General features: G+C 33.8%; 1 protein-coding gene across 2 annotated transcripts in view; it reads right to left on the bottom strand.

Annotated features, from left to right (window-relative positions):
• Positions 1-385: 385 nt before the first annotated feature.
• LOC111502463 (superoxide dismutase [Cu-Zn]) overlaps positions 386-27,402 on the bottom strand; it is a 51,562-nt gene continuing 24,545 nt past the window's right edge. For both annotated transcript variants that reach the window (XM_023156545.2, XM_023156546.2), the window contains exons 3-5: positions 13,150-13,353; positions 9,505-9,755; positions 386-567 (exon numbers count right to left, since the gene is read on the bottom strand). In XM_023156545.2, the coding sequence (XP_023012313.2) occupies positions 471-567; positions 9,505-9,755; positions 13,150-13,353 (552 nt within the window). In that variant the 3' untranslated portion in view covers positions 386-470. The remainder of the gene's footprint in view (positions 568-9,504; positions 9,756-13,149; positions 13,354-27,402) is intronic.

Genomic DNA, 27,402 nt, shown 5'->3' with positions numbered 1-27,402 from the left:
TCATTGTGATTTCAGTTTTTTTTTGCTTAATATAATTGTTATTTTTTCAGCTAATCTCTTCTTAATTTTTTACAGATTCTTATCGGTATTTCAAATCAATTTATATCATATTAGACAATGGAAATCCGATATAATGAAATGAAACTCTCTATATTATTTGTATAAGTTTGTAAGATGTTTTTATAGGACGAACTGCAGTTAGTAACAGATAAAAGTGGTAAAAAACAGAAAGTTTCAATTCTCTTTTCTTCATTATCTTTTAGTTCGATTTTTTTCTTCTCCAGTTTGTATCTCAATAAAATGTCTTTGAATCATGTAGATATTTTCACAAAGGGTACTGATATGTTTTCTCATTCTTCATTTCTGGAGGAGTGAAAAACAAAACGGTGTTTTCACTTATTTTATTCTTTAATAATAATAATAAATAAACAATAAACAAACATTCAAATATAACAAACTAAAAATAAATATTATTGAGAGAGAAATTTAAATGTATGGACCAACACTGCTGCACTCATGATCAGGATGGTACTAATGAAAATTCCAGCTCCAGCAGACTTTTCAGACCTGTAGAAAATATCAGAAATTATAAATCAAATTTTTTTAAAAATTTTTCACTGCGTCAAATAACGTGTGTTTCACAAACAGAGGTTGACGCGCAATCAGAGGAGATCATCCTACGAATATGCTAACTTGGTTGGTGAAACGCGTTTCTATAAAACTATTACCAGTTTTGTCTGTGGTGAAGTGTTTTCTTTGAAATCATTCTACGAACAGAGGATTTAATTCTATCTCAAAATTCAAATTTTGTATATGCCAAATTTGTCGTAACAATTCTATGTGGATGTTTTCAAGGGAAACTACTTGTTGAAATATAGATCTAATCATGATATTACTTCAGTACTCAAAGTAAAAATATATTGTTTCGAAATGATGATATAAAATTAACAAATAGTGTAGTTGTTCAATTTGTAGTTGAACGAGGTCTGTTCAAAAAATTAGGTGAATTTTCCTTTTTCTCAAAGAATACTTATTCATTTATCAATTCCTATTATGTCCCCTTCAAAGTAGTCCTCCTCAAATGGAGGAGGATTGGGAAAAACGCTTGCCAGCGTTTTTCCCAATCTTCGAAGGAGTTCTGATTCGTCACCAGTTATGACCCTCCTAAGCAAATCTGTTTCACCGTTGACGTCATTCTACAATTCCTGAGTGAGGCCCATGCAACGGTTTCTTTGGTCAAAATTCAGCAATTTTGGGATGAACTTCGCTGCCACACGCTTTATGCCCAAAATATCCAAAAAAGTCAACCGATAAATCGGCATATCTGTGATTCGATCATTCTATGATTTTATTCACTTTGTCAACATTTTCATCGGTTGTCGATGTGCTGGAGCGCCCAGCCCCAGATCTACAGAGCTGTTGATACTATGACTCCATTTTCATCTACTTCAATTGTTTTTCCTACATATATCACTTTTCGCATTCTTAATTTATGAAATATTTACAACTGGAAAGTTTACAGATCTCAATTTGATGCTGTTTGAATTGATCTCCGGGAGGTATATGGCGATGTCACTAGAAAATTCAGGGTTTATTCTGTTGAAAATTATTGAAACTGTATCTATTATTATCGAACCACAAGTTCAACATTATATATACGTTTCAAGATACACTTCATCAAAATGTCACTGAGTCAGATCAATTTCAAAACTTAGAAACGTTGTAATAGATCTGTTATTTCTCTCTCGACCCGCCTCGGTACAATTTTATGGATAATTATAGCTGAATTTTTCATATATTGGGTTACATCATCGCGATATCCGTAAGAATCTTATTGTTTTGATAATAAAATGTAGCTTTCTATAGGTTAAAGAATTTTCAATATAAGTAGTATTTTTAAATTTCATCCATTACAAACAAACATACAAACTATCAATTTTTTTCTTTTCATAATCTTAATTCATGTAGGTAAGAACTTCGTAAAGAAACCTTTTCTCTCTCAACAGTTCTAAGTGTAAGTATTAGTTACCTACTACCGTTCAACAATTAACATTAGCCATCACAGAAATTGAAAAGTAACCATTGAAGTAAATTTTATTTTCAGACAATTATTGATTTTTTTGTTGACGAGAAAATGATTATATTCTTGCCTTCATTTTCAATCTGTTCTAGTTGAATATTGTATTCTTGTAAGGAACTGGGAAGAAGAATTTTCGACAATTTCACCCTCATTTAAAAACTAATTTTTATTTTTCAATCAATACTTACACCCGTTGAAAATTCATGAGGTATTTAGTTTTCATAATTTATATGAACAATCTATTTTATTATTCTTATTTCTACTATTACCTATTGAAGCTCCCGAAGGATTCGTTCATACAGTTCATTTCTTTAATATCCCCCACCCATTGTTTTTGAACAGGTCAACTCAAAAAATTGAAATTTGGGATAATGCAATCAATGCATGGATACTTTATTATAGGGTTGTTGAAATTGCCATATGGTAGATAAAAAGGAATATTTCTAGAAATATCGATATTAATGTGTTTGTCTTCAGGAAATTATTAAATGTTCCGCCATTTTGTAGTAGGTGAAGATATTGACATCATATTCGTCAAGAACTTCAAAAAGATGTGTCACAAGACCCCCTTTCCACTTAATTTTTTTTTCCCAGATGGTGCCCAGTCGCCATCTTGGAAGTTTCATCTATCAATTTAACTTCAAAATCAAGTATTCATACATTTATTTGCACTGTATATCTATACTTTAGCAAAATATGTCAAATTTTTTTCCCTTTTGCTTCCATTTGCTTGTATATATTTCATTATTTTCCCAGTAATTGGTCATATTTTTCGACAGTTTAGAATTATGATATATGATATACTTTCCTAAAATATTTTTTTTATAAGTTCTCTTTAATAATTGATTAATTTATGTTGTGTTATTCTGTGTTATTATCACATGAATCCATTTCTGATCATATAGTGAATATTGGTGGTATTTCAGCTTGATTATTAAAAAAGCTGAAGCTTCTCTAGTCACTGTACGGAACTCCTGAAAACAAACTCCTAATTTTCGAACAGGAAAGACCAGCTTTGATGAGACTTGAGAGGATAAAATAAAAGTGCATCAATATATTTCTGCTGCTGATAAAATTTCAAATGGCTGAAAGCAAAAATATGGGATTGCTGCACTATATTCGGAAGTTTAATGATAATATCTTATTTCAAAGATATTTCAGTAGATACCGCAGCATCTATAGGCAGGTTGTCAGACAAGCAAAACGACTTCACTATAAAAATAGAACAAAACAAATCGAAAGACACTTGGCAAGTAATTAATGACCTAAGAGGTAAATCTAATGAAGTACATGAAGTTTCACTTTCACCAAACGTTCTTAACGAATATTACTACTCTGTTGCAGAAAAATTGACTACTTAGAACGACCCTATTGAAAAATTAAGAGACCTCTTTATTTCTGAAACTTGCATTCTTTATGACACTGATATTTATGAGCTGAAACAGGTAATTGTTTCCATTGGAAAAAAGTCATCATCTGGTTACGACGACCTAACAGCAAACATTTTGAAAAATCTCCCAACTCTCAAACAACATTATTATTGTATTATATAAATTAGGAAAGTTTCCTGACTTCCTAAAGGTATCATTATTGATACCACTTTATAAAGGCGAAAATCAGGACGACCCCTTGCATTATCGACCTATTTCCCTAATTCCCACATTAGGAAAACTTATAGAAAAACTGGTCAAGATAAAGATAACTGTATTTCTTTCGAAACACAAAATCATTAATAAAGAACAGTTTAGCTTTCAAAGTGGCAAAGACATTAATGATGCAATGTTCTCACTCATGGAAAAACTTTATAGTGGAATCAATAGTGGCGAGGTTGCTGCAGTAGTATTCTGAGATTTTTCGAAGGCTTTCGACTATGTGGATCACGAAATACCGTTGCGGAAGCTTCCCTACTATGGTTTCATAGGAGTGATACTGAGCTGGTTCAGCTCATATTTGTCAGGTCGTAGTCAGATAGTGAAAACAACCCATCGCTCAGAAATTGTGAAAATACCTAATGGTGTTGCCTCAAGTTTCAATACTAGGGCCAACATTGTTTCTCATCTACCTCAACTATTTGACAAGTATACATATCTCAGGGAAATTCACACTATTTGCAGACGATACTACCATTTTTTGGCAATCGGACAATGCAAATGATTTAACTAAAGTCGTATGATGATATGATGAAAGTAAAAGAGGTGGTGTGATTCAAATCGTCTGTCTCTAAATATTTCGAAAACTAACATGGTAAATTTCAAATGTGAATTTGACAATATACCCATTGGAAATGACATAATTGAAATTGAAAACAAAAGTAGCTTACAATTTTTAGGAGTACATATCGACAGAAAACTAAATTTGAAGACCATATTTATGCCTTGTGTAATAAAGTGTCGTCTGGTTGTTATGCAGTCAGAGTAGTCGCAAATGAACTTGGTTTAACAGCAGCTAAGACTGTTTATTTTTATCCGGTGGAATCTCACCCGAGATATGGAATTCCATTTTGGGGCGTATGTAGTGGTTATCTACTACAAAATATTTTAATTTTGCAAAAACGAGCCGTAAGATATATGTGCAAATCAAAAAGTACAGACTCTTGTGGATTACTCTTTACCACTCATGGAATTCTAACAGTGATTTCTCTTTTTATAATGGAAATTAAGAAATATTTGAACAAATTTCAATCCTCACCAACCCATTATGTGACAAGGCAATCCAACAACATCAAGTTGCCAATACCAATGACGTCAGTCAAAGGATTCCATTGTCTATAATGGTTGTAAAATGTTCATTGCCAAAGAAATTAACAGAAATAAAGTCTTTACAATGCTTCAGGAAGGCTGTGAAAGGTTTTTTAAGTGATAGACCATACTATAATATACAAAAATTTTATAATGATAATCTTTATTAAAATATCTTATTTGTTTATTATTTATCAGCATCCTGTACGACTCATACGTTTTTATATATACAAAAAATGTACTCATTTGTTATTTTCCAGTATCCTGTATGACTTATGACTCTTATGGCAATAAAGTATATTCTCTTTCTCTCTCTGTCTCTCTTAGTACAAAATAATTTTGATAATTTCGACAACAGTCGTAGAGGACTTGTGTTTTGCTGTGTATTATTAAAAAGTGTTAGGAAGTAACACAAATGACTATTTTTTTCGCAAATTAAAGAAATATTTTTCTCTGTATTACAAAAGTAGCTACGTCAGCTCCAGCCTGACTGATGAGATGGGCTTTATGAAAAAGTAGAGAGGGGGTGAGTGTGTGTTATAAGTGGCAGACTATCTCAGCTGATCGATTTTAAGAATTCTCTATTTGAACATTAGAATTGTTACTACTTTAGCGTGAACTTAATGCTACAATAAAGCAGGTGAAATGCACATTCAAGAACTTTTCTGTTATTCGTCCAATTTGATGGAAAATAATAGTCTATGCTAGTAAATGTCGAAGGTAGTACTTTCGGAATGGTTTTCGGTTTGGTCTGGTCTTGTCTGTTGGACATCTGGATAGAATTTCAATATTTCATTTCAAAATGAATTAAACATCCAGTGTGGTTTCATCTTGATTTTGTGTCGTTCACTACATACTTATTTTAATTATGAATGCTTGAAATATAGATAGAAGTTCTGTTCAATTATTCGGAATCTTTTTTGTAATACTATTGATTTATTTCAATACTTCACTTATGAGTCACTAATATTTCACATGCAGGAAGCGTGAAGAAGTGCATCAATGAAAAAATATTCCTACTAGATTTTTTACATTCAATCAATTTGTTTATTTGATCAACAATATGAGGCATTACATTTAATTTTACTGTCAATTAGTTAACTTAGTGATTGGATGTCGACGGTTTATGTTATTTATTTATTTATTGACGAAATACACACAGGATAACCAATTGCATGACATCCTTACTTGAAAATAAAGCAAACTTATGCCTAAACCTAAATCTAATGTTTTTTTTTTTCATTTTTTCTTTACTTTGAGGCTTGAGGAAAAAATTACATTACTATGTATCTCCAAGTGGTACAAAAAAATGGAAAATGTATCCTACTCATATTTCAGTTGTTTCAGACGAAGTGGCAGAGAATTTTTATTACCAATAATTGAATAATTTTACACATATTTTTCAATAAATGATAAATGTATCATGTAGTAACATCACTATATTCTAAACCGTAACAGATACGAAGACGATTAAATGAGAAAAAAAGTAACTGTCATTGGAAACAATACAATGGTCGAAGAAAATTTATGGAGACTCTCTCTCTTCTCGAGTTATATGGGGAAAACTAAAAATGTTGTTTTTATTTTTTTCAAATGGAATAGTTATTTCGGAGAAAATAAATAATGGAACAAAAGTGTTATTGTATTCGAAGTGTACTATGACAATGTAATAATGATTATTATTATTATTATATTTTCGTGTCAACATGGCCACCATCAACTTTTTTTTAATACGGACCTGTCTTTTTTATTACAGATATTGATAAAGCGATAAATTCACAATCCAAGGGTATATCACATTTGATAGTTTTATAGCGTTTCATTTGAAATAACTACCATCATCAGTGACAATAATTTTAAATTACGGTCCTGTCGTTACTTCTTTTGTAAATTGTTTGGATTCCTTCAAAATATAATTCAGACAACCCAACAAATTAGACAGGTAGGTTCCCTAACACAATGAAAATTCCTACTTTTTCGTTTTGGAAATTTTTGTATTGCCGTAATCCTTCTTTCAAGGCTTATTTCTTCCTAATCAATAATCATTCTCAATCCTGGAAGTAACGAAAATATCATTTTTTGGTCAAAATTCGATTGTTGTATAATTTGGAATGATCAAATAGCATCTCAATTCATTTACCATCTTAAATGCTTAGGCTTTTCTTGTTTTCTATGGTAGGAAAAATAAATGCGTTGTTGATATCTGTTGAGAACTGTCAGACGTTTATGAACATATCAAAGATGTAGGTATTCAAATGATGAAAGGACTGATATGTTATTTAGTTATGCAAATACAAATAGAATTCTTTTTTTAGCAAGGAATATGTATGTTGAGCTACACCCGAATCGTCGTATTTCGAACATCCAGATGCTTAGACGATTAGAAAGAAATTTGAGGGACTATGGTGCATTTGACAGAAAGAAGACAAGAAAATGTGCGGTTACTGGAAGTGTGAACAATCAAATAAATGTTATCGGTAAGCAAATATCACCACATAAAAATTAACACAGTGAAAACTTTTTTTGTTTAATTCGGGATTGGCCAGTTACAAAAATTATGCTAATCAAGATTGTTCTTTACGAGAAATTGGTCACGAAATTGGGATTTCTGTAAAATCCACCAGAACTATTTTGAAAAAGAACAAATATAAATGCTACAGGATGCGCAAAGTTCATCACCTCAATGAAAGGGATTACAGAAGAAGAATACGATTTGCGAAGTGATTAAGCCGAAGAAATAGGAAAGTTGGAAATATTTGTAAAAAATAATATGGACGGACGGATCAACATTCTCCAACAATGGTTGGTTTAACAGAAATATCCATTATAGGTGGAATAATACAAATGAACATTTAAATAGTGAAATGTATCTTCATTTTCTCTTCAATGAATTCAATGGCTACTTAGATGAATTTCCACTGAATATCCGTCATGAAATACAATGTTTTCAACAAGACGGAGCTCCTCGCCATAATGCAGCAATAGTAAGGGAATATTTAGTTGCAATATTCCCAAGAAAATGGACTGGAAACAATCTACCAATTAACTATAGCCAGCTCGATACCCAGATCTTACTCCTTTAGATTTTTTTTGTCTAGGGATACATAAAGGATAAGGTTTTTCAACACCAAGTACAGATATCAACCATCTCAAACAAAAAAATAAGAGATACATGTATTAGTATTACACCTATTGTGCTAGAAAATTGCCACAGAAATTGTCTGGACCGACAACTTATGTGCATTCGACAAAGAGGTCGTCAATTCGAGCATTCAAAAGTTCATGATAACATAAATTGTTTTTCTGTTTGATTGTTGTCACTGATGATCGTGGTTATTTCAAATTAAATGCTATAAAATATCAAATGTGAAATACCCTTGTAATGTGAATTTATTCCTTTGTCAATATCTGTAATTTGAATTCCATTCAAAAAAACGAAAAGCAGCATTTTTTGTTTTCCCCATATAACTCGAGAAGGGCGAGTGTCCCCGAAAATTTTCTTCGACCATTGCATAGTTTTTTTATAGAATTCGATATTATTATAGAAATGTATACTTTCACTGCTGTCGTGAATGTTTTGGTTGGTTTGCGGGTTTTGCCGTGGTCTTCTTTGGTTACAACCTCCAAACGTTTCAACTGCAACTGCGGCAGTCATCTTCAGTGGCGTGGTCGAAGTACTCTTCTTGACGTAGCAAGTTTATATGACAAATGTTATCCAAAGAAAAAATCCACAACTTAATAAATTATAGGCCCTGTAGAAGCTTCCCATCGAAAGCGAAAGCTTGGCAAAGTGAAGCAGAGTTTCGATTTTTATTTTTGACTTAGAGACCCCGTTAATCCATTTTTCTGTACGAGTATATACAATGTGACACACTTAACATGAAGACACCCCTGATTGTTGGGACAGGCCTAGACCTTCATGGGCCGCACGTTTCGCAATACAGCTTCGACCCAACCTGCTGCGTTCCTGCAGTAGGCTGGGTTTTTTGTTGCGGTTTTTGAATCGCCGACGCGACGTTATTAAATTTTCTTTGGCGTTTTCGTATATTCCAGTAACCTTCAGAATATGTATATAACCTTCAGGATATGTATATTTGTGAAATATTTTTAAATTCGTTTTGGAACCTGACACATGTCATGTGATTCGTAAAAATAATTGAACAAGGCATAAAAACACATATAATAGGTACTCAATATATTTGAATACTGAATAAGAAGGAAAATATGAAATATTAGCCTTTGTGAGACCAGTTCTCATATTGGAAAGTTTTGTCAATACAAAAAGCAAATGCTCATTTTTTCATCACTCCATAAATATATTTTGAACAAATCTGTGCAGCAATAAATGAAAACTAGATTCCTTTCTAATATAGCACGAAAGCATATAAGCTGAGTTGTTTCTCAAAAGTTTACAGTATGCTTGAAGCCTTTTTGACTCCGGAGATGAATACGAATAAAAATGTTCAACTCCTTTTCGAAACACAATTAGGAATTTACAGCTACAAACCGGATCCCAGAAAATATTCCTCATATATGGAAAATATGAACAAATAAACGGACAAAAACTTTAGAAACAATTTGCGAAAGAGCATCGGTGTACACTATCCTCAATTGTATTGCCTAAATGAATAAATAAATTTATATTTATTGAAACAGGACTTCACACGAAACAAATATCTTATTTACTGTATTCCAATGACTCCACAGGCCAGTCGTCCTCCAGCATTTCCAGTTAACAGGGAATCGGGATTACCTCCTTTGCCTAAGTCATCTTCTTTTTCGTGTACTACAACAGCTCTTCCCAATATATTATGCTGTCCTTCTAATGCAATGACATTATCGACAAAATTGATAACGGCAACTCCTGCTTTATCGGCTACGATATTGCCAAGATCTCCAACATGGCGTACCTTATCTTCTGGAGCTCCGTGGGTTTGCTGAAAATAATATTTTGTAGTGAATTGAAGATATATCTAACCCTGATCATTTTGTTTCTAATCACTTTTCGATCCATATTAAAAACAATTTGTGTTTGGGAAACAAGGGTTTTGTTCTTCTCCATCTTTATACAAAAAAAATATGGAGGAATCTTCCAAAAAAGAAAGAGAGCAATCATAAAAAAATCTCTATATGTTGTTCATGCAAAGAACTAAATTTCATACATAAAGTGGAAGATAAAGCCCCCTAGAAGCAATTATTTTCATATGAATATTAAATTACACGGAAGAAGTATTTTTGGAACACTTCCATATGCTTACAGCTACTTGCATATGTTTCTAAAGTACTTTTTTTCGTGTAATTAAATGTTTATATGAAAGTAGTTGTTTTGAAAGGACTCTTACTTCCAGTTTGTGTCTGAAAGTTATTTATTTGCATTTTTGCATCTTTGTGTAGAGTTTATTTTGGAATTCTTTACCGTCTTTCTTTGGGCAATTGTCACATTTTTTTTCCAAATGAAGAAGTAGACAGCCAAAACCTTTCTTTCCCAAAAATGAATCTCAGCTGAAAATATACCCCTTTCAATTTTCAACAATTTGTATATTATGTACGTATTATGGTGGACTTATTTTTTGTATTCTGTTCTTGTAAATCATGCCCTAAAGAAAATAACGTCTGCCGCCGCTAGTGGCCATAAATCAATTGTGACGTAACTAAGATCGCGTGCAGTTGCGACTATATTATACTTGTTAAGCCTAATTGATCCCAAAATCTCTTTATATTTGCAGAAAAAAGAGTAATTCGAACAGCAAAAATTTAAATTGGCCGCGTGTCTGTTGACCAATAAAATTGATCGTGTCTAGAGCGGAGTTGCCAAGTGTATTGGTTTTTAATATCCAATCACAGATGTGATGATCCAATTTGACAGACGCCATTTTTGTTGTTATTATTGTCAACTCGGTGTGAATACAACTGTTACAATTATCTAATTAAAGAACGTTTTTTGTAAAAGATACGTCTCGGCGGGTGCCTATTTTGCTGCATATTCCGTGTCATTAGTTTACATTCCGAAAAATATTTTTCAGATTATTTTTGGATTGATATGTTCTGGAGTAATTCTACATTTCACTGAACATATTTTTGCTTCTCTTTTCAGTCACCATACTGCTCCTTGGCCAAGATAAAATAAAAATTAAATCAAAACTTTCCATTCTTCGATAAAAGACAAAGTCTGAAATGAATGTCATATAAATTGTGCATTGGTTTATAAATGAGTTATTTCATATAATGAGTTCAGGTTCCCAAAGGATAAAATAATGAGAAAAAAATGGGTGGAAGTATTGAAAAGAAATAACTACAATCCTTCTACTCTTCCAAGACTCTATAGAAATTATTTAAGAAGTGACTATAAATGTAAGGAGAACGAAAATATTGAATTTGATGACACATTTTTTCATTTCAACTCCAAGTATTCTCCACACTGTGGAGTTAATACTGTTACTGAAAGTATGAAACAAAATTAATTAAATTTTATCAAATAATTAATGGCATTATTACTTCAGAAGCTTTTGTTGAATCAGTTCGTGTACAATCAATTTTGTCTATACTTGACCTCACTTAACCTTCCTCTAAAGGTAAAGGAAGATTCAACAGATTACACAAGCGAGCCTATAACGTTTGAATTTAGTAGCTATATTAGAAAGAGGTACGTATGAAGGAATCGTTTTTTTATATTAAATTGCAGTTATACAGATTGAGGATTGTAGAATAAATTGAATATTTGAAATAATTCTTCAATCCAGTTTTCTATATTTTTTGATTTTTATAACTGTATATTGATTATAATGCATAAAATCATAGTTTAGGTAAATATTTTGTGATCTATCGACTTTGTGTACTGATTTTAGATATAGAACTTATTTCCAAACATGATTTTTCGTGTACATTTTATTCCATGTGGAGAATTTTTCATTATTTGAAACGTTAACGGATTCATATACACTTCCATAATTATTATAGGCTCCGTAAATTTTACGATTTGGCAATGTTGATTATTTCTATTGTTCCTATTGGTCAATCGAACACCACCACATTCGATTTTCACTAATTAGTTACGGGAAAATTACGGTACTTAGAGAGATGAAACAAAGTGCACTGTTTTTCAAATTAAAATTTCTATCAAGTGAACTATAAACAAAAAAATCATGAATCAAGCCCATTATCTATCAACGATATATAAATGGGACCCACTCGCATATCGGGGAAGTCAAGTTTAAGTGACAGTGCGGTACGAGGCGATCTAATAAGGCGATAGACCTTCGAATATTCGTTGAAATTTTGGTTGGAGTGTTTTGTTGTATAAACAGTGAAATAAAGTTGAGTTTGATTATTATACAGTGTAGTCAGTTATTGGTTAACCCATGGTGAAAACGTAACATCATGAATTAGAAAAAAATTAATGGCAATGAAGATATTGTGGCAAGATGATGACCTATGGCGATCAAGAACTCTACCCTTAATTTAGCATCAATGCAACGACGCGACATAATGTAACCATAACCAACAAGAGGCGTACAGAGCGAGAGGTACCGGGATCGGTGCCTGGCGCATCCACCAAATTTGTTACAACTTCGGTTTGGGGTGACTCATGGGTAGCCTTATGAGGGGAATAACATGAGGGAAACACCAGAATACTTAGATACTAGGTTCATTGCCTAGGAGTTGTACAAGGGGGTCCTTCCCCAATCAGGTCTTACTAACAACTGTCTTATTATAATACATCATCATCAAATATAAAACATGTTGACATCATCAAAACTATCAAGTCGAGGAATCAGCTACCGCGGTCCCTTCTCGCTCCGTACGCCTCTTGTTGGTTATGGTTACATTATGTCGCGTCGTTGCATTGATGCTAAATTAAGGGTAGAGTCCTTGATCATCATAGGTCATCATCTTGCCACAATATTATATGTCTATAACGTGAGTTTTGATGTACTGACAATATTCGACAATATTTATCTTAATATTCCCAAAATTAAAGTATGCTGATAATCGTCGAATGAATATGTAATTATAAAATTATCTATATCAATAATTTATCTATTATAAATAGTGAAAGGAATCCAAATCAATTTCAAAACTACTGTTATCTCATTCTCTAAGGAAACAAATGCGTCAAATTCGTTGAATATATTTGATTTATTAATGAGATTTGTTGTCAAAGAATCATCCCACAAATACAATAATTCTAAAATGGACTGGATAAAAATTTTCATTCAAATATAGTTTCAAATCTTCTTTCAACTATCGGATTTCCAATACCAAAGGTCCACAAAACGATATTAGCTTTCTTGGCCCATTTAAATTTAATTGAATTTATCATTTTTTACCTACATTATGAGGATTGAAGTGCCCTCCGGTTCCAACACATCCTGGTGCGATGTGACCAAGTTGATGAACATGGAATCCATGTTTTCCTTCTGTCAGTCCATGTACTTCACCAGTAATCTGGATTCCATTGGAAGTTTTAGTGAAGGTGACGTTTCCTGATACTCCACTTTTACCCAACGGATCGAAGAGATATACAATTCCACTCTCCTATAACAAGAATCAACATCATTTCATCTGTGCATTTTTATATTGACATTTTGGAGGATTTCGTAGAATTATATTTCATCATGTTGAAAAATCAGGAATTGTTAAAAAATCTATGCAACTATAAAATGGGACAGATTATTATTATTTTTCAATATTAGTGCAGCCGAACAGCCGAAAACTTTAATCAGTCTTCCAGAAAATTACTTTCAAGAAATACATACAGTGCGGATATAAATACCCCCTCCTCGTAATTTCAAATCAGAGTCGAACAAAAATTGTATAGAAAGTAATTATTTTTAGTGCGTAGGATCTCTTCATTGTATGAGATATCAATACTGCCGTTGATCGAGAGTTTTTGTGAAAATATTCTACATAGTGTTTACACCATGGTATTTCTATGCCAGGGGTCGACAAGTAGTTTTAGATGGGGTCCGGTAACTGTGGGAAAATTTTGACGAGGTCCAGAAAAAAACAATTGATAAAAATTAAGTGCTATTATTTTGGTTTCAAATCAAATTCTGCATTATAAAACACAAGACCCAAAATTAATGTGAGAAATTACACCGACGGTTTTGGGCCAGTTTTTTGTAGTTTGGTTCTCGAGAGGAATAGCAAATTCGAAGTGTGTTTTTTAGGTGGGCGTCTGTTGATCTCGAACGATATTTGTTTTTCAAAAAATGAATCTTTGAGAAAGATGTATCACATACATATGTCGACCCAAACATAGTGGCCAAATTCATAGCTAGTTTATTGCAATTTTCATATTTTTCTGGAATTTTCTGGAACATGTTTGGTCCAAAATCCTTCAGTGAATACCGTTTTATATATTTGCAAAGACACATCTTCTTGCAAATCAATTATCTCTATTTGAAGTGATGCCTCTGGCAGTCACATCTGTCCATTCTGCTGCTATATCAACTTCAAATGACGACTTAAGAAACGGAGATAGCTTGCCAATCTCTGCAAAGTCTTGGAATCTTGTAGCAAATTTATTTCTAAGATCGGCCAGAAATTTTACAAACACTGCAATGTCTTCTTCAGAGTTCTTTTCATATTAAAAAATTATCGGAATATAAATAAATTCTTGTCTTGCGATATCTTTTTCAAAAATATCCAGAATGCGACGAAAAGTAGACAAGAATTGTATCAGATCACATATCTATTTTCCATTTCCTTGTGATTCTGTGTTGAGCGTATTTGAATATTTCAAAATATCTTTCAAAAAAAACCACGACCAGCATATTAATAGACACCGGTTGGTTTTTGGGGACCCCCATGCAAAAATTCAGTTAGGAATAGTCATGACAAAACATTTTTTACCGATCGCGAAAGAATAGCACCTAAAGGCTGACTTTCGACCAAAAGAGGTCAGATGTCAATCTTGCTGAAGTGCCTATGAGTAAGTTGAGGACCGCTCGGAGAGCGGGGGGGATGGAGTCGGGTAGTAGGTTCTCCTCGCTAAATAGCTGGGGGGAGGGAGCTTCTACTTCAGGGCACTCAACCCGTGAGGGGGCATGGGAGACCAGCATATTACGCTTGTTTGTGCTGTCTGGCTCCCATCGTATCTAAGTTTTGCAAGAAGGAGGTTACTTCTTCCTTATTCAACCAGAAATTTTCAATAAATTTACTTTTACTTAGCCAAGGAACATTTTTTGTGTAACAGTAAGTCAGAATAAGCCGTGAGAAAGAAACTCCTTGAAATGTCGGTGCTGAAGAGTAAAATGAGATCTCATAAAATGAATCAACTAGACCAAGCTGTCCATCACTTATTTCAGTGTAGCACCAAGTTTTCCACAAAGGGCTGCTTGGTACATCATGCACGGATATGATATTAGACCTGACTTTTTATCCCTGATGCTTTTCACTACACCTTTTTCTTTGCCAATCCATGCTGGGGCCCCGCTAGTTGAAATGAAATTAGATTTAGTAATGAATTCATCAATGACATTGAATAAATCTTCTCTTGGAGTTAAACCTTTTAACGGCAATGTTGCTAGCAACTCTTTCTTAAAAATCTGACACTTAATATCAAGAAATCTTACGAAAATAGACATTTGTTCATCATCAACAATATCACATGATTCATCAAGTGCTATGGCGTAGCAAGGTGCTTTTTACAAAAGTTCAAGAAGAGTGTTTTTAATATTAGCAGCAAAAATTTCCGTTTCTGTGGATTTTTATAGCTCGTTTATGCAAAGAACTAGAATTTTGTGCTTTTTTTGTGAGAACTGAGATATGCATAACGTATTCTAAAACACTTTATTGTGTGATTTTCACTAGACAGTTTTACAAAAACGCAACACGTGTTTCGCCATACAATGGCTTCTTCTAAAAGACGATTTGAATATGTTGAACTTGTTTGAAACTTTCTATGTTTTTTACCACTTTTAGTTGTTACTAACATTACTGCAGTTTTGTCTTATAAGGACATTTTCGAACTTATGCAATAAACTAAAAATAATTGATTACATTAGCCCTTATATAACACCACTGTAAGTAATAATAAAGGTACTTAGCTTAATTGAGTACTTCATTTTTTTATTTTCTACTACTCCATCTGATACAAAAAAAATGGATGAGAGAATCTTCCAAAGAAAGGAAGGAAGTAATCAATCAGATTTCTCCAACTTGTCCACTTTCTCTTTGGCATTGAAAAAGAAATCAGATAACCTGGCATGTGGTCATGAATGCCACATCCACATTGTTTTTTCTGAAGAAACTTGCAATTATCTCTGTTCTTTTACCAAAATACATTAGAATTACCAATTTCTTGATTACTGATTGTTTGATCTGGGGTATATTAATCTGTAAGTGAATTTACGGCTTTGTTTTCTGACTAACTTCTGGATTGTATCTGCGTTAAAACCATTATTATGGCCTATCTGTGTAATGAGCCTTTTTCCTGAGAATAGTACAGCGAACGTGTCACGAGAGGCAGCACTAGTAGTAGGAACAAACATAAACCATTTATATGTTAGTGTTATTTACGTAATATTAATTTATTATTTAAAAATATAAATCTGACAAAAAATTATTTTGTGCTAGTATACTGCCAACAAAGCATTGCTGTTTTGCGAATTGTACGTCGGATAATCGATATCCGGAAAAAAAAACGTGTTTTTCATAACAATTATAAAACCTCATATTAATGAGGTTAGATGTAAGAAATGGATATGGTTTGAAAAGATTGGATTAAACAGTGCAAAACATAAATTCATATGTATGCTCTGAACATGAAATGACTAGTAAACTTTTCATAGTTAATTACCATTGATTAGAATGAGATATAACCTCAATCGTTTATTCAACTATATTAATTTTTGCTATTTAATTAAATTTATTTCATTACCATCTATATTTGATTCATATTTCACTCAGAAATAAATCTGAAATTCATAATAATTTAAAATTTCTTTTATTACAGAATTCACCGCTACTCTTTTACTAGAGTTTGTATACTAACCTGTCTATTAATTAGCTTTTTTTTTCAGTTACTTTTAAATTACGGCATGCAAGCCAACGTTTTGATATTACAACATTGTTATCCTCTACAGTTGCAAATTTTAGTTTCACTCCAGGAATATCTTCTTCTGTTAAAAACTTTCTTTTTTAATTGTATTTTACCATACGTTTATATGAGGATTAGGCAGTGTTTGTCCCTACCGAACTACTAGCGCTGCTAGTGAGTGAATTTTCGTACTTCAGGAAAAAGGTTCATTATATCAATTTCCCTAGCTAGATTGTTAGCAGACAAAGGCAGTGAGAATGCTCTGTGCAACATTGAATTGTAGGCTGCTAATTTATAACTGTCTGGATGGAAATAATCACTTGGGATGGTAATGTATAGCTAGGTAGGTATAGCTAGGTTTTCTAAAAACATTGAACTCAAATTCATTCTGTGTGTAATGGTTAGGTCTCAAGAAATTATTACCTACAGTGGTGTTATATAAGGGCTAATGTAATCAATTATTTTTATTTTATTTTATACGTTTGAAAATGGTCTTATAGGACGAATCTGCAGTAATGTTAGTTACAAATAAAAGTATTAAAAACATAGAAAGTTTCAATTCTCTTTTTTTTTCATTATGATTTCCTATCACGTAGTAAAGGCTCTATCCATCAATTTATTGAACTTGTTTTCTTATTTACATAGTCCATATGATGGTCCTGATTTCGATTTCTAAGTGTTCTGCCAGTGTGACCAATAAATACCTTAGGACACGTTCCTAATTTATTTACTCCTGATTTTTCGAATAACGATGTTCTGTCTTTGTTATTTCCAACTAACTTTTCCAACGTATTACCTATTCTATATGATATTTCAATATCTAGTTCACTCAAAAATGAAGCCACTTTTTCTGTTGTTTATCTAACTTGTCAATAGGAAAAAAGTCTCGAATCGTTTTCGCATAGACTAATTTGGAAAGTATTTTGTCTATTAATTCAGCTTTAATTCTGTTGTTTACTGCAGTTTGTTTGATGATATTGAGTTCTTTTTTGAAATTATCTATTGAAAGAGGATCATTGACTAATTTGATATTTTCAGTATACAGTTCTGGATAGTTTTCAAATTTTTTAATGCATTATTGTATGATCCTCCTCATATTACTATACAGTATCTAAATAATGGTTTAATCAAAGATGTATTTGTAAGAATAAGGTTTCCATTGTCTAAAATGTATCTGAAAATATAAAATTTTCGAATTAATTGCCTACTCTTGTTGTTTACATATTTTGCATGCTTCTATTTGAGGTGTTGATCGACAACTACGCCAAGATATTTTTTTGTTTAGTTTTTTTTTTTAATAGATGGACAGTTGCATTTTGGTTCAGATCATTGTCTGTATGAAGCATAATATTATTTCTGTTTGGTTGTATGAGACATTTGTAAAGAATGTTATACATTTACTTCAGTATCAGGTATCAGTAAAAAAAATTGCTGTATCATCAGCATATGAAACAAGGCGTCCTCAAAAATCTTTAATTTTTGCTATCGAGTTGATATACACAAGCAAAATAATTGGGCCTAGAACTGTTCCCTGCGGTACACCTGTTGTTATTTCAAGAGGTGTGCTGCAAATGTGACCAATTTTCACTCTCTGATATGTGTGTTTTATATAGTTTACTGAAATGTTCCATTCTGGACCGTGAATACCTGTCTCATTCTGTTTTTCTATCAGTATTTCGTGAAACACTGTATCAAAGTCTTTTGCTGAGTCGAGAAATATAAATTAACATTGAACAGACATATATTTTATATCTTTGTGTGTACTACCAGCTAAAAAATCAGTGCCTGAGTAGAATTTCACTCCGATATCATCATCTGTACTTGTGATCGCAGATGAAAAGATCATCTTCTTTTCTTAGTTTTTACAAGCCGTTTGAAGGTTATTGTAGGATCAGCTGGTTAGTGGGGAAATTATTTTTGAACTGAAAAAATACAATTGTTCGGTTGTTAGATAGGTATTTGTCTCACTAATGGAACCTTTAGACTCTTTATAAATTTTAAAAATCCAAAACATAAAAAACATGTGAAAGCCACTGATATATCATAAATCTATTATCATTTCATGTTACAACTTTTCAACCTAGGTTGATGTATCTTCAAAACCAATTGATTTTGATAGGATAGTCATTGATAATCTTAAAATGGAGTATTATTAGGTTGCCCAACTACAATAACTAATTTTGAAGAACAAAACTAATAAAACAGTAAATAGGACTGTTTGAAGTACCAATCTTAGTGAAGCAATGTTCTTACATTTCTAGTTGATATTTATTATTTTTCGAAGGTGGTGTAATTAAGCATTCCACGATGCCCTGGTTGCACTTCAATATTTACTCATACTGTCATCAGAATCTCAGCCAGGAAAAGAAACCAAACCATGAAATGAACTAACTGACAAAGCTGTTTGGGATGAATGTTGAGCTATAACTCTAAGAGAAAAGTTAAGACTTGGAATGTTGAAAACTGAATTGCATGTTTCTAATATTTTTTGTAAATGTCATATTAACTGATGTTTCTGATGTGTTTTCAACAAGTTTCATCGGTATTGATAGTTTGAAATTGTTTTCTATTATCATAACCTATACAATCGTGTAATAATGAAATGCTATATTGAAGGAGCCTTCATTCCTTTTCTGATATAATATGAAGGTAAACTGTCATGGATCAGATAAATGATGACAAAGCAGTTAGTTCTTTCTCTCCCACGTAACCTTTTCCAAATGAAAGAGATTATACAAATAAGGGGTTCAAGGTTTAGATAATAATCAATCACGAACCGATACCATAATTATTAATGAAACTAGACAACTGGAACAATCATTTTTTCACTTAATAATGTATATTATGTTGCTTTGATGACTTGTTTGCGTTCGAGAAAATATTATGAAGAATTGACCTCCGCATGAAATATATATAAAAAAAAACTAATTAATACAGTTTATTGTATGATTTTCACTATAATAGTATATTATGCAACGATCATGTAATGATGGTTATTAAGACACGAGCATTAACCGGGATACGAAACGAGCCGAAGGCGAGTTTTGTATGGTATATGCGAGTGTATTAATAACCATAACATGAGAGTTGCATACGTTATTTTTTCTAAACCCGATAAATAATGAAAAACTATAAATATTATATTTGTATTGAACACATTTACAGTAATTAACTCATATTTTTTTAAAAAAACACAAACTTAATGGTATTATCATGGATATATGAAAACTATAAAGATTCTAATTATATTTATATTGCATATAACAACTGTAATTAATCTGATCTTTTAAAAATATTGGAGTCGATGGTATTCCTTCTATATCGCTGTTTTTAGACATTTTGATAATATAGGTAGGTAATATGAAAACTGATTTTGACAAATAAAGCAATTAGTTACTTAGGTTAGAATCTAGGACAAACGAAAGAACAGGATTCTTGATTGAAAAATTATGGGTTTCTATTGGTTGATAATCTGTATCGTTATGAAAAATCTGTATTATAATGGATATCATTATGGAACGAATTATGGTCATATAAGTGTATTGTTAGAGTACGGGAGTAGTTGTTTACAGCTGATTCTCGGCCTCCCCCCACCACTATGACGTATTAATTGCTTTTTTTATTGGTTGTTGTTTGGTGAAGTTTTTTTGTTGTGCAGTGAAGTCAAGGCATTGTGACCTTGAAGTGTCTGGTGCATGGATCGTTCAGATTTTTTTTTCATATGAGATTTTGTGTGTTTATGTGTGTGTGTAGGAGAATGCACGGTACAGGGTTTCATCATGTGCTTGTTTGTCTATGTACAAACATACGTCTGCATACTTCGAAGATCCTCCAAGTAATAAATGCTCCATCGATGTTAGGGCACCAAGTTAGTAGTGGAGTGACGTCACAGCAATAACCGTTCAACGGCTAGAGAGCGACATGTTCACTCCACGACGTGTGGCAGAGTAATGCGTATTCATCGGTCTGCCCTCACCTCTCCTGAAGCGATGAAGGTTCGCTCTAGCCCCGCTATCGATGGTGACACAACGGCAGCCGAGGACTGTTTGCCTAGCGTCTACCCTCTCCGAGACCGCAACGACCACTGCTTGCTCGTATATCGACATCTGTTATCGCATTCAGTTGGGAGGTAATCTTGGCGCATGTAGTTGAGAAGTGGGGTTGGCTATGACGTCTTGACGGGTCCTATCAGAGTGTATTTAAGAAGCGTACGAGTGTTGGCTATGTCAGTTTACATCAAGTGAGTTAGTGAGAACTATTATATAAAATGTATTCCTGTGACTGTGGTAAATCTTTCACTCGTAGTGATAATCTTCGTCGGCATCAGCTCCAGAGTTGCCAAGGAGGGCCTGCAGTGAAACGGGTGAGAGTGGATAATGCAACACCTATGTATACGTGCAATTGTTGTAATGTGACAATTCCTATGAGCCAAGTGAATTCTCACCGAAGAACCATGAGTCATAAAAATAATGCATGTGTTCAATTGTCTGACGGTGTTCAAATTATAACGAATGCATTCAATTGCCGCATTGCTACATACAGGGTGGAGAGTTCGATTGTAACCAGTGACTACATTTCATTTTTCAATAAGATTAGGCAGAAGGTCATTGAATTACTGGAATCAGCCATCAGGATCCATAAAAGCATCAAGGTGAATATGGAAGTTTTTGGGAATTATATTCTTCAGACTGATGATTCGAGGGACACGAAGTCATTTAATTCCCAAAATAAAATAGTGGACCAATCTTCAGATTTGAATGCTGTTTTTGATGGATTCCGTGATGTAATTGTGGCACAAACGACTGAGTTCCAGGATCGTGACTCAGGTATTTATTTTTTAAAAATTTCAATAAGATTGAATAGTAATATTTTTTTTTTTTATAATTCAGGTTGGACTTGTGAAAAAATATTGTTTCTCGAGGTCAACATTAATAAATACAGTCCACTGGAAGGACGTTCATATGTGAAGCTGCCTCAATGTATTCAATGGAAGAAAGCTGTTGTGAATGTTCGTAATGAAGATCAATATTGTTTTGCTTGGGCTATAACATCAGCATTATATCCTGCAGATAGTCGAGTGTCCGAACTTACGTCATATCCACATTTTTCCACTGTTTTAGATGTCACAGGTATGGATTTTCCGGTTAAAGTTAATAATAAGAGTATCGAAATATTCGAAGATAGGAATGATATTTCAATTAATGTTTACGGTTTAGAGAGTACATTTGAGAAGGGTAAAATGAAGTATGAAGTGATTGGTCCATTGCGATACTCACAGAGAAGACTCCGGAGACATGTCAATTTGTTGTTTATAACTGATGACTCCGGTAATGGTCACTATTGTTGGATCAAAGATCTTTCAAGATTAGTTTCTAATCAACTATCAGCTCATAGACAGAAAAAATATTTTTGTGACGGATGTTTGATATATTTTTCTGATGAGAGATTGCTTTTACGTCATAATATGTATGATTGTAATCACATTAGTACCACAACACCAACTACTAATTTAAAGATCAATAAATATGGTAGAATGGTTGCGGAAAATAAACTAATGTTTGAAAACTTTGAGAGGCAAATGAGGGTGCCATTTGTAGTGTATGCTGATTTTGAATCAGTGCTTAAACCGATTCATGTGAATGAGCCAAATCCTGGAAGTTCATACACGATTAAAACATTCAAACATGCCCCATATTCATTTGCTTATTTGATAAAGTGTTCATATAATGATGATTTGACAAAATTTGTTACATATAGGGGTGTAGATGCAGCTCAGAAATTTGTGAGTAGCATTGAAGATGATTTGAAAGAGATACATGAAAATCATCTCAGAAACCCTAAACCAATGGATACACAAACTGTCGAAGAAGAAGAACAGTTTGTTGCAGCCAGAACTTGTGGTATATGTAATAAAGCATTTACTGATGGTGACGTCAAAGTAAGAGATCATTGTCATGTCACAGGAAAGAAAAGATCACATGCCGCTCACTCGAAATGTAATTTAAATTTCAAAATACCAAACTTCATACCTATCATTTTTCATAATTTAAGTGGTTATGATTGTCATTTATTCATAAAAGAATTGTATAGGAATAAAGAGAAAGTTGATGTTATCCCGCAAACTAAAGAGAAATATATATCTTTCACGAAGCATCTCTTTACACACAGCTATACCGATAAAGATGGTGTGGTTAGGAAGAATTATCTCAAAATGAGATTTATCGATAGTTATAAATTTATGACTAATTCGTTGGAGAAGTTGGGTGCAAACTTGACCTCCGATCAATGTTTGGAGATGCACAAACATTTCCCACAAATTGAGAAATTCAATTTGATGAGACAGAAAGGTGTATTTCCATATAGTTTTGTTGATGACATTGACAAATTGAATTATCCATTACTTCCGACAAAAAATCAGTTTTATGACACACTCAATTGTGAACATATATCGGAAACTGATTATGATAGGGCTAGAAAAGTTTGGAATTTATTCGAGTGTCAGAATTTGGGGGAATACTCTGATTTGTATTTGAAGTCGGATGTATTGCTACTATGTGATATTTTTGAAAACTTCCGCACCACAAGTTTAGAGATATATAACTTAGATCCGGCACAATATTACACTGCACCTGGATTATCATGGGATGCCATGTTGAAGTTCACTAATGTTGAATTGGAATTACTAACTGACATTGATATGATTCACTTTTTTCAAAAAGGTATACGAGGTGGAATTAGTCAATGTAGCGAGAGGAAACATATAGCAAATAATAGATTTTTACCCAATTATAATCCCAACGAACCTTCCACATTCATTACATATTTAGATGCAACAAATCTATACGGTCACAGTATGTCACAACCTCTACCAACAAGTGAATTTACATGGTTGACACCAAATGAAATTCTTAATCTCGATGTGATGGATGTGAGTACTGATAGTCCGTATGGGTATGTATTTGAAGTGGACATTCATTATCCACAAGAGTTGCATGATAAACATTCTGACCTTCCATTTTTAGTCGAAAAAATAATACCACCTCGTACACAATCGAAAATTCCCAAATTAATTCCAAATTTGAATGATAAAAGAAAATATATTGTTCATTATAGGAATCTACAGCAAGCTGTCAAAAATGGATTGATTGTAATGAATACACATAGAGTATTGAAATTCAAACAATCATGCTGGATGAAACCCTATATAGATCTTAATACTGAAATGCGTAATAGGTCTAACAACAAATCTGTTAAAGATTTCTATAAACTAATGAATAATGCGGTGTATGGAAAGACAATGGAGAATGTAGATAATCGAATTGATGTTAGACTCGTTACACATTGGGAAAATATAAAGAAAAATATAGGTGCCAGCACTCTCATAGCCAAACCAAATTTCAAAAATTGTTCAATTTTCACTGATAATTTCGTTGCCATTCAATTGGGTAGAGTGAAGGTTCATTACGATAAACCATTATATTTGGGATTTTCCATATTAGAATTATCTAAAACAGTCATGTATGACTTTTTCTATGGATGCATCAAACAACACTTTGATGAAAATGTCTCTTTACTTTACACAGATACCGACTCGCTCATTCTTAAAGTAAACACAGAAAATTTTTATGAATTCATAAAAACTAACATAAGTAGATTTGATACATCCAATTACAGTATAGTTAACCAATTCAATATTCCAGTAACAAGTTCAGTCTTGGGTAACTTCAAAGATGAATTTCCAAATGATCCAATCATGAGTTTTTATGGTACAGGTGCTAAAGCATATTATGTGAAATCTGTTGATGGTGAATTTAAGAAAGCCAAAGGGGTTAAACGATCTGTAATAAAGAATGAATTGACATGCGAAGATTATCAAAAAATCGTCGAACAAGGTGGTATGATATTCAGAAAGATGAATTCATTTAGAAGCGTGTTACATGATATGTATACTGAATTAAAAAATAAAGTTGCATTATCATATCACGACGATAAACGATTTATCATTCCGAATACTACCCACACTCTTCCTTGGGGTCATAATGATATTGAATTTTATGAAAACGATCCAAATGAGAACATTCGTTGGATAAGTAATATTATTCAACAATCACAATCTCAGGAGACTCCATTGGATCAATTGATTAATTTATTATCTGCCGAGATCAATGATTGAAATATCATTCAATATCTTCAAAACCGGAAAATTCAATATTGATATTTATGTAGCCATTTATAATTAATAATATATGATAGAAGTAATGTGATATTAATGTATTATGTATGTATGTATATGTATTACTGTAATGAATATAAAATGATTAAAATTTTATTTGTATTATTTCTATTTCCCTAATCAATTACTGCAATATATAGTATAATGTAAATGACAGAAATATCAGTTTGAAGAGAATCATCGTAGAGTGCACAATGTCTAAAACAATCGATAAGTTTGGTAGAAAAAGAAAATGGGGTGGTAATGTCATTCGAGGTCCTCCTGGGAATGGTTTTAAATTAACAAAAGATGGTCATTATGACATGCAAAGGAAAATATTGAAAAATACAAGTGAACCAATTGACAAGAGTGATTGTGTAACTGTATCATATCTTGAGGGGGAAATTAATGGAGCAAAGGAAGTTATACTTCTAGCCCTACAAGCTGCAATACAATCCACAATAGGCAATATTGCTCGGGACGCCCGGCAAGCATTTAACGATAAAATTGCAGAGGCTCGGATAACTTTCACTCGTAAATTTGACAAACTTACAAGTGATGTAGACATAAAAATGTCTGACATAACAGCGTCTACAAATAAAAAATTTGATGCTATGTCAAACATAACAGGGACTACAATGAAAAAGTATGATGTACTGGAACAGAGAGTTGAAGTATTGGAGAAAAACCATAAAGAAGTTTTGGAGAGAAACTATAAAGTCAGGCCATCATCATCAGGTGGACTGGGATATCCAGGACTGAACATTAATCCAAATCATAGAATAATACAACCAAAACCAAAACCAACTGATGATGTATTAATGGAACCAACATGGTGAATGTATTCCCTCGTTAGGTTAGGTTAATAGCTACGTTAGGTTAGCTGCATACTTACGTTAGGTTAGGTGTTAGGTTAGTATTCCCTCGTTAGGTTAGGTTAATAGTTACTGTAGGTTAGGTTAGGTTAGGTTAGGTTAGGTTAGGTTAGGTTAGGTTAGGTTAGGTGTTCGGTTGCATAGCGGTAGGTTAGCGTACTAGGTTAGGTTACGTTAATACATACGATAGGTTAGGTGTTCGGTTGCATAGCGGTAGGTTAGCGTACTAGGTTAGGTTACGTTAATACGTTAATACGTTAGGTTAGGTGTTCGGTTGCATATTATGTTACGAACGCGCGCGCGAAGAGGGCGTAGATGTCTCTCCAGATGTCCCGCCTACCTGGGGCCGGAGGCCCCACCCACCTGGGCGGAGCCCAGGCAGTGGGCGGGGCCCGTTAGGGCCACGCCCCCCCCCCCCCCCCCCCCCCCCGTCGCCACCAACTTTTCGGATACCCCGCCCCTTTCCGAAGCCCCGCCCCCTTTCCGAAGCCCCGCCCCTCCCCTCCCCGAAGCCCCGCCCCCCGACTCCCAACATTTGCGCATGTACACCCCTACCCTCATCGCGCATGTGCGCTCCCACCATTTTCCCACCGCTCACGCATCGAAGTCGATACCCTCCGGAGAGCACTCCACAACATTCAGTTCGAGAAGTCATCTCATCGAGAGCAGTCCACTCCACAACAAGGCAGTACGTTCCAACGACCAACTTGATATTTGAGTAAGTAAATTAGGAATGTTATTTTTTATATCAACTAACTTTGTATTATTTCTTCTTTTTCAGAATGGCAACCAATACACAGGAGGTGAATAATGCTGTGGCGTCTATTCTGCCGGTGTCCGCTGACCAGGAGGAGGCAGCATCTTCGAGAGCGGTGACGGTTGACCAGCCAACCACTTCGCGTTCGCGAGTTAGGTGCAGATCTTCTAGCCCTGACTTATTCGAGGAGGAGGAGGAAGTCAGGGCTGTGAAGAAGGTTTGCCAACGACCTGCAGCAAAGGTTGGTCCTATTTCAAAGTACCGAGCTACTTGCAATAGGACTAATCCTTATGCAGGTAGTTTTTCGACCTCTCGTAAGAGGGCCTCCACACCAGCAGCAGCACCAGCAGCAGTGGAAATTCCGAGGAGTCCTTCTCCGGAGTTGGTGATATTGTCGCCGTTGGTGACGCGACTACCACCGCTGCCAGCGACACCGGCGGATCCTGAGGTGTTGGTGCCACAGCCTATCGGAGAGGTTAGTGAAAAGATGAGTGTTTTTCTGCAGAGATGCAAGAAAGCAGAACGAGCTGCCCGATCTAGCGAGGCCGCGTTGGTTACCATGAAGCGACAAATGGCTGAAATGGATAACCGACGGAGGGAAATCCAAAAGGAAATGGCCGAAATAGATCGGAATTATGCATCTCTGCAGGAAAGGTGTAAAGCAGAGACCTCTTCGATAAAGCTGTACAAAAAAATA

The sequence above is a fragment of the Leptinotarsa decemlineata genome, unplaced genomic scaffold (genome assembly GCF_025532065.1).
Source record: "Leptinotarsa decemlineata unplaced genomic scaffold, Ldec_3_MD MMD2_tig00026294_RagTag_RagTag, whole genome shotgun sequence".
Classification (NCBI taxonomy): domain Eukaryota; kingdom Metazoa; phylum Arthropoda; class Insecta; order Coleoptera; family Chrysomelidae; genus Leptinotarsa; species Leptinotarsa decemlineata.
The sequence above is the reverse complement of the archived record's forward strand: the minus strand, read 5'-3'. Positions and strand labels throughout refer to the sequence as shown.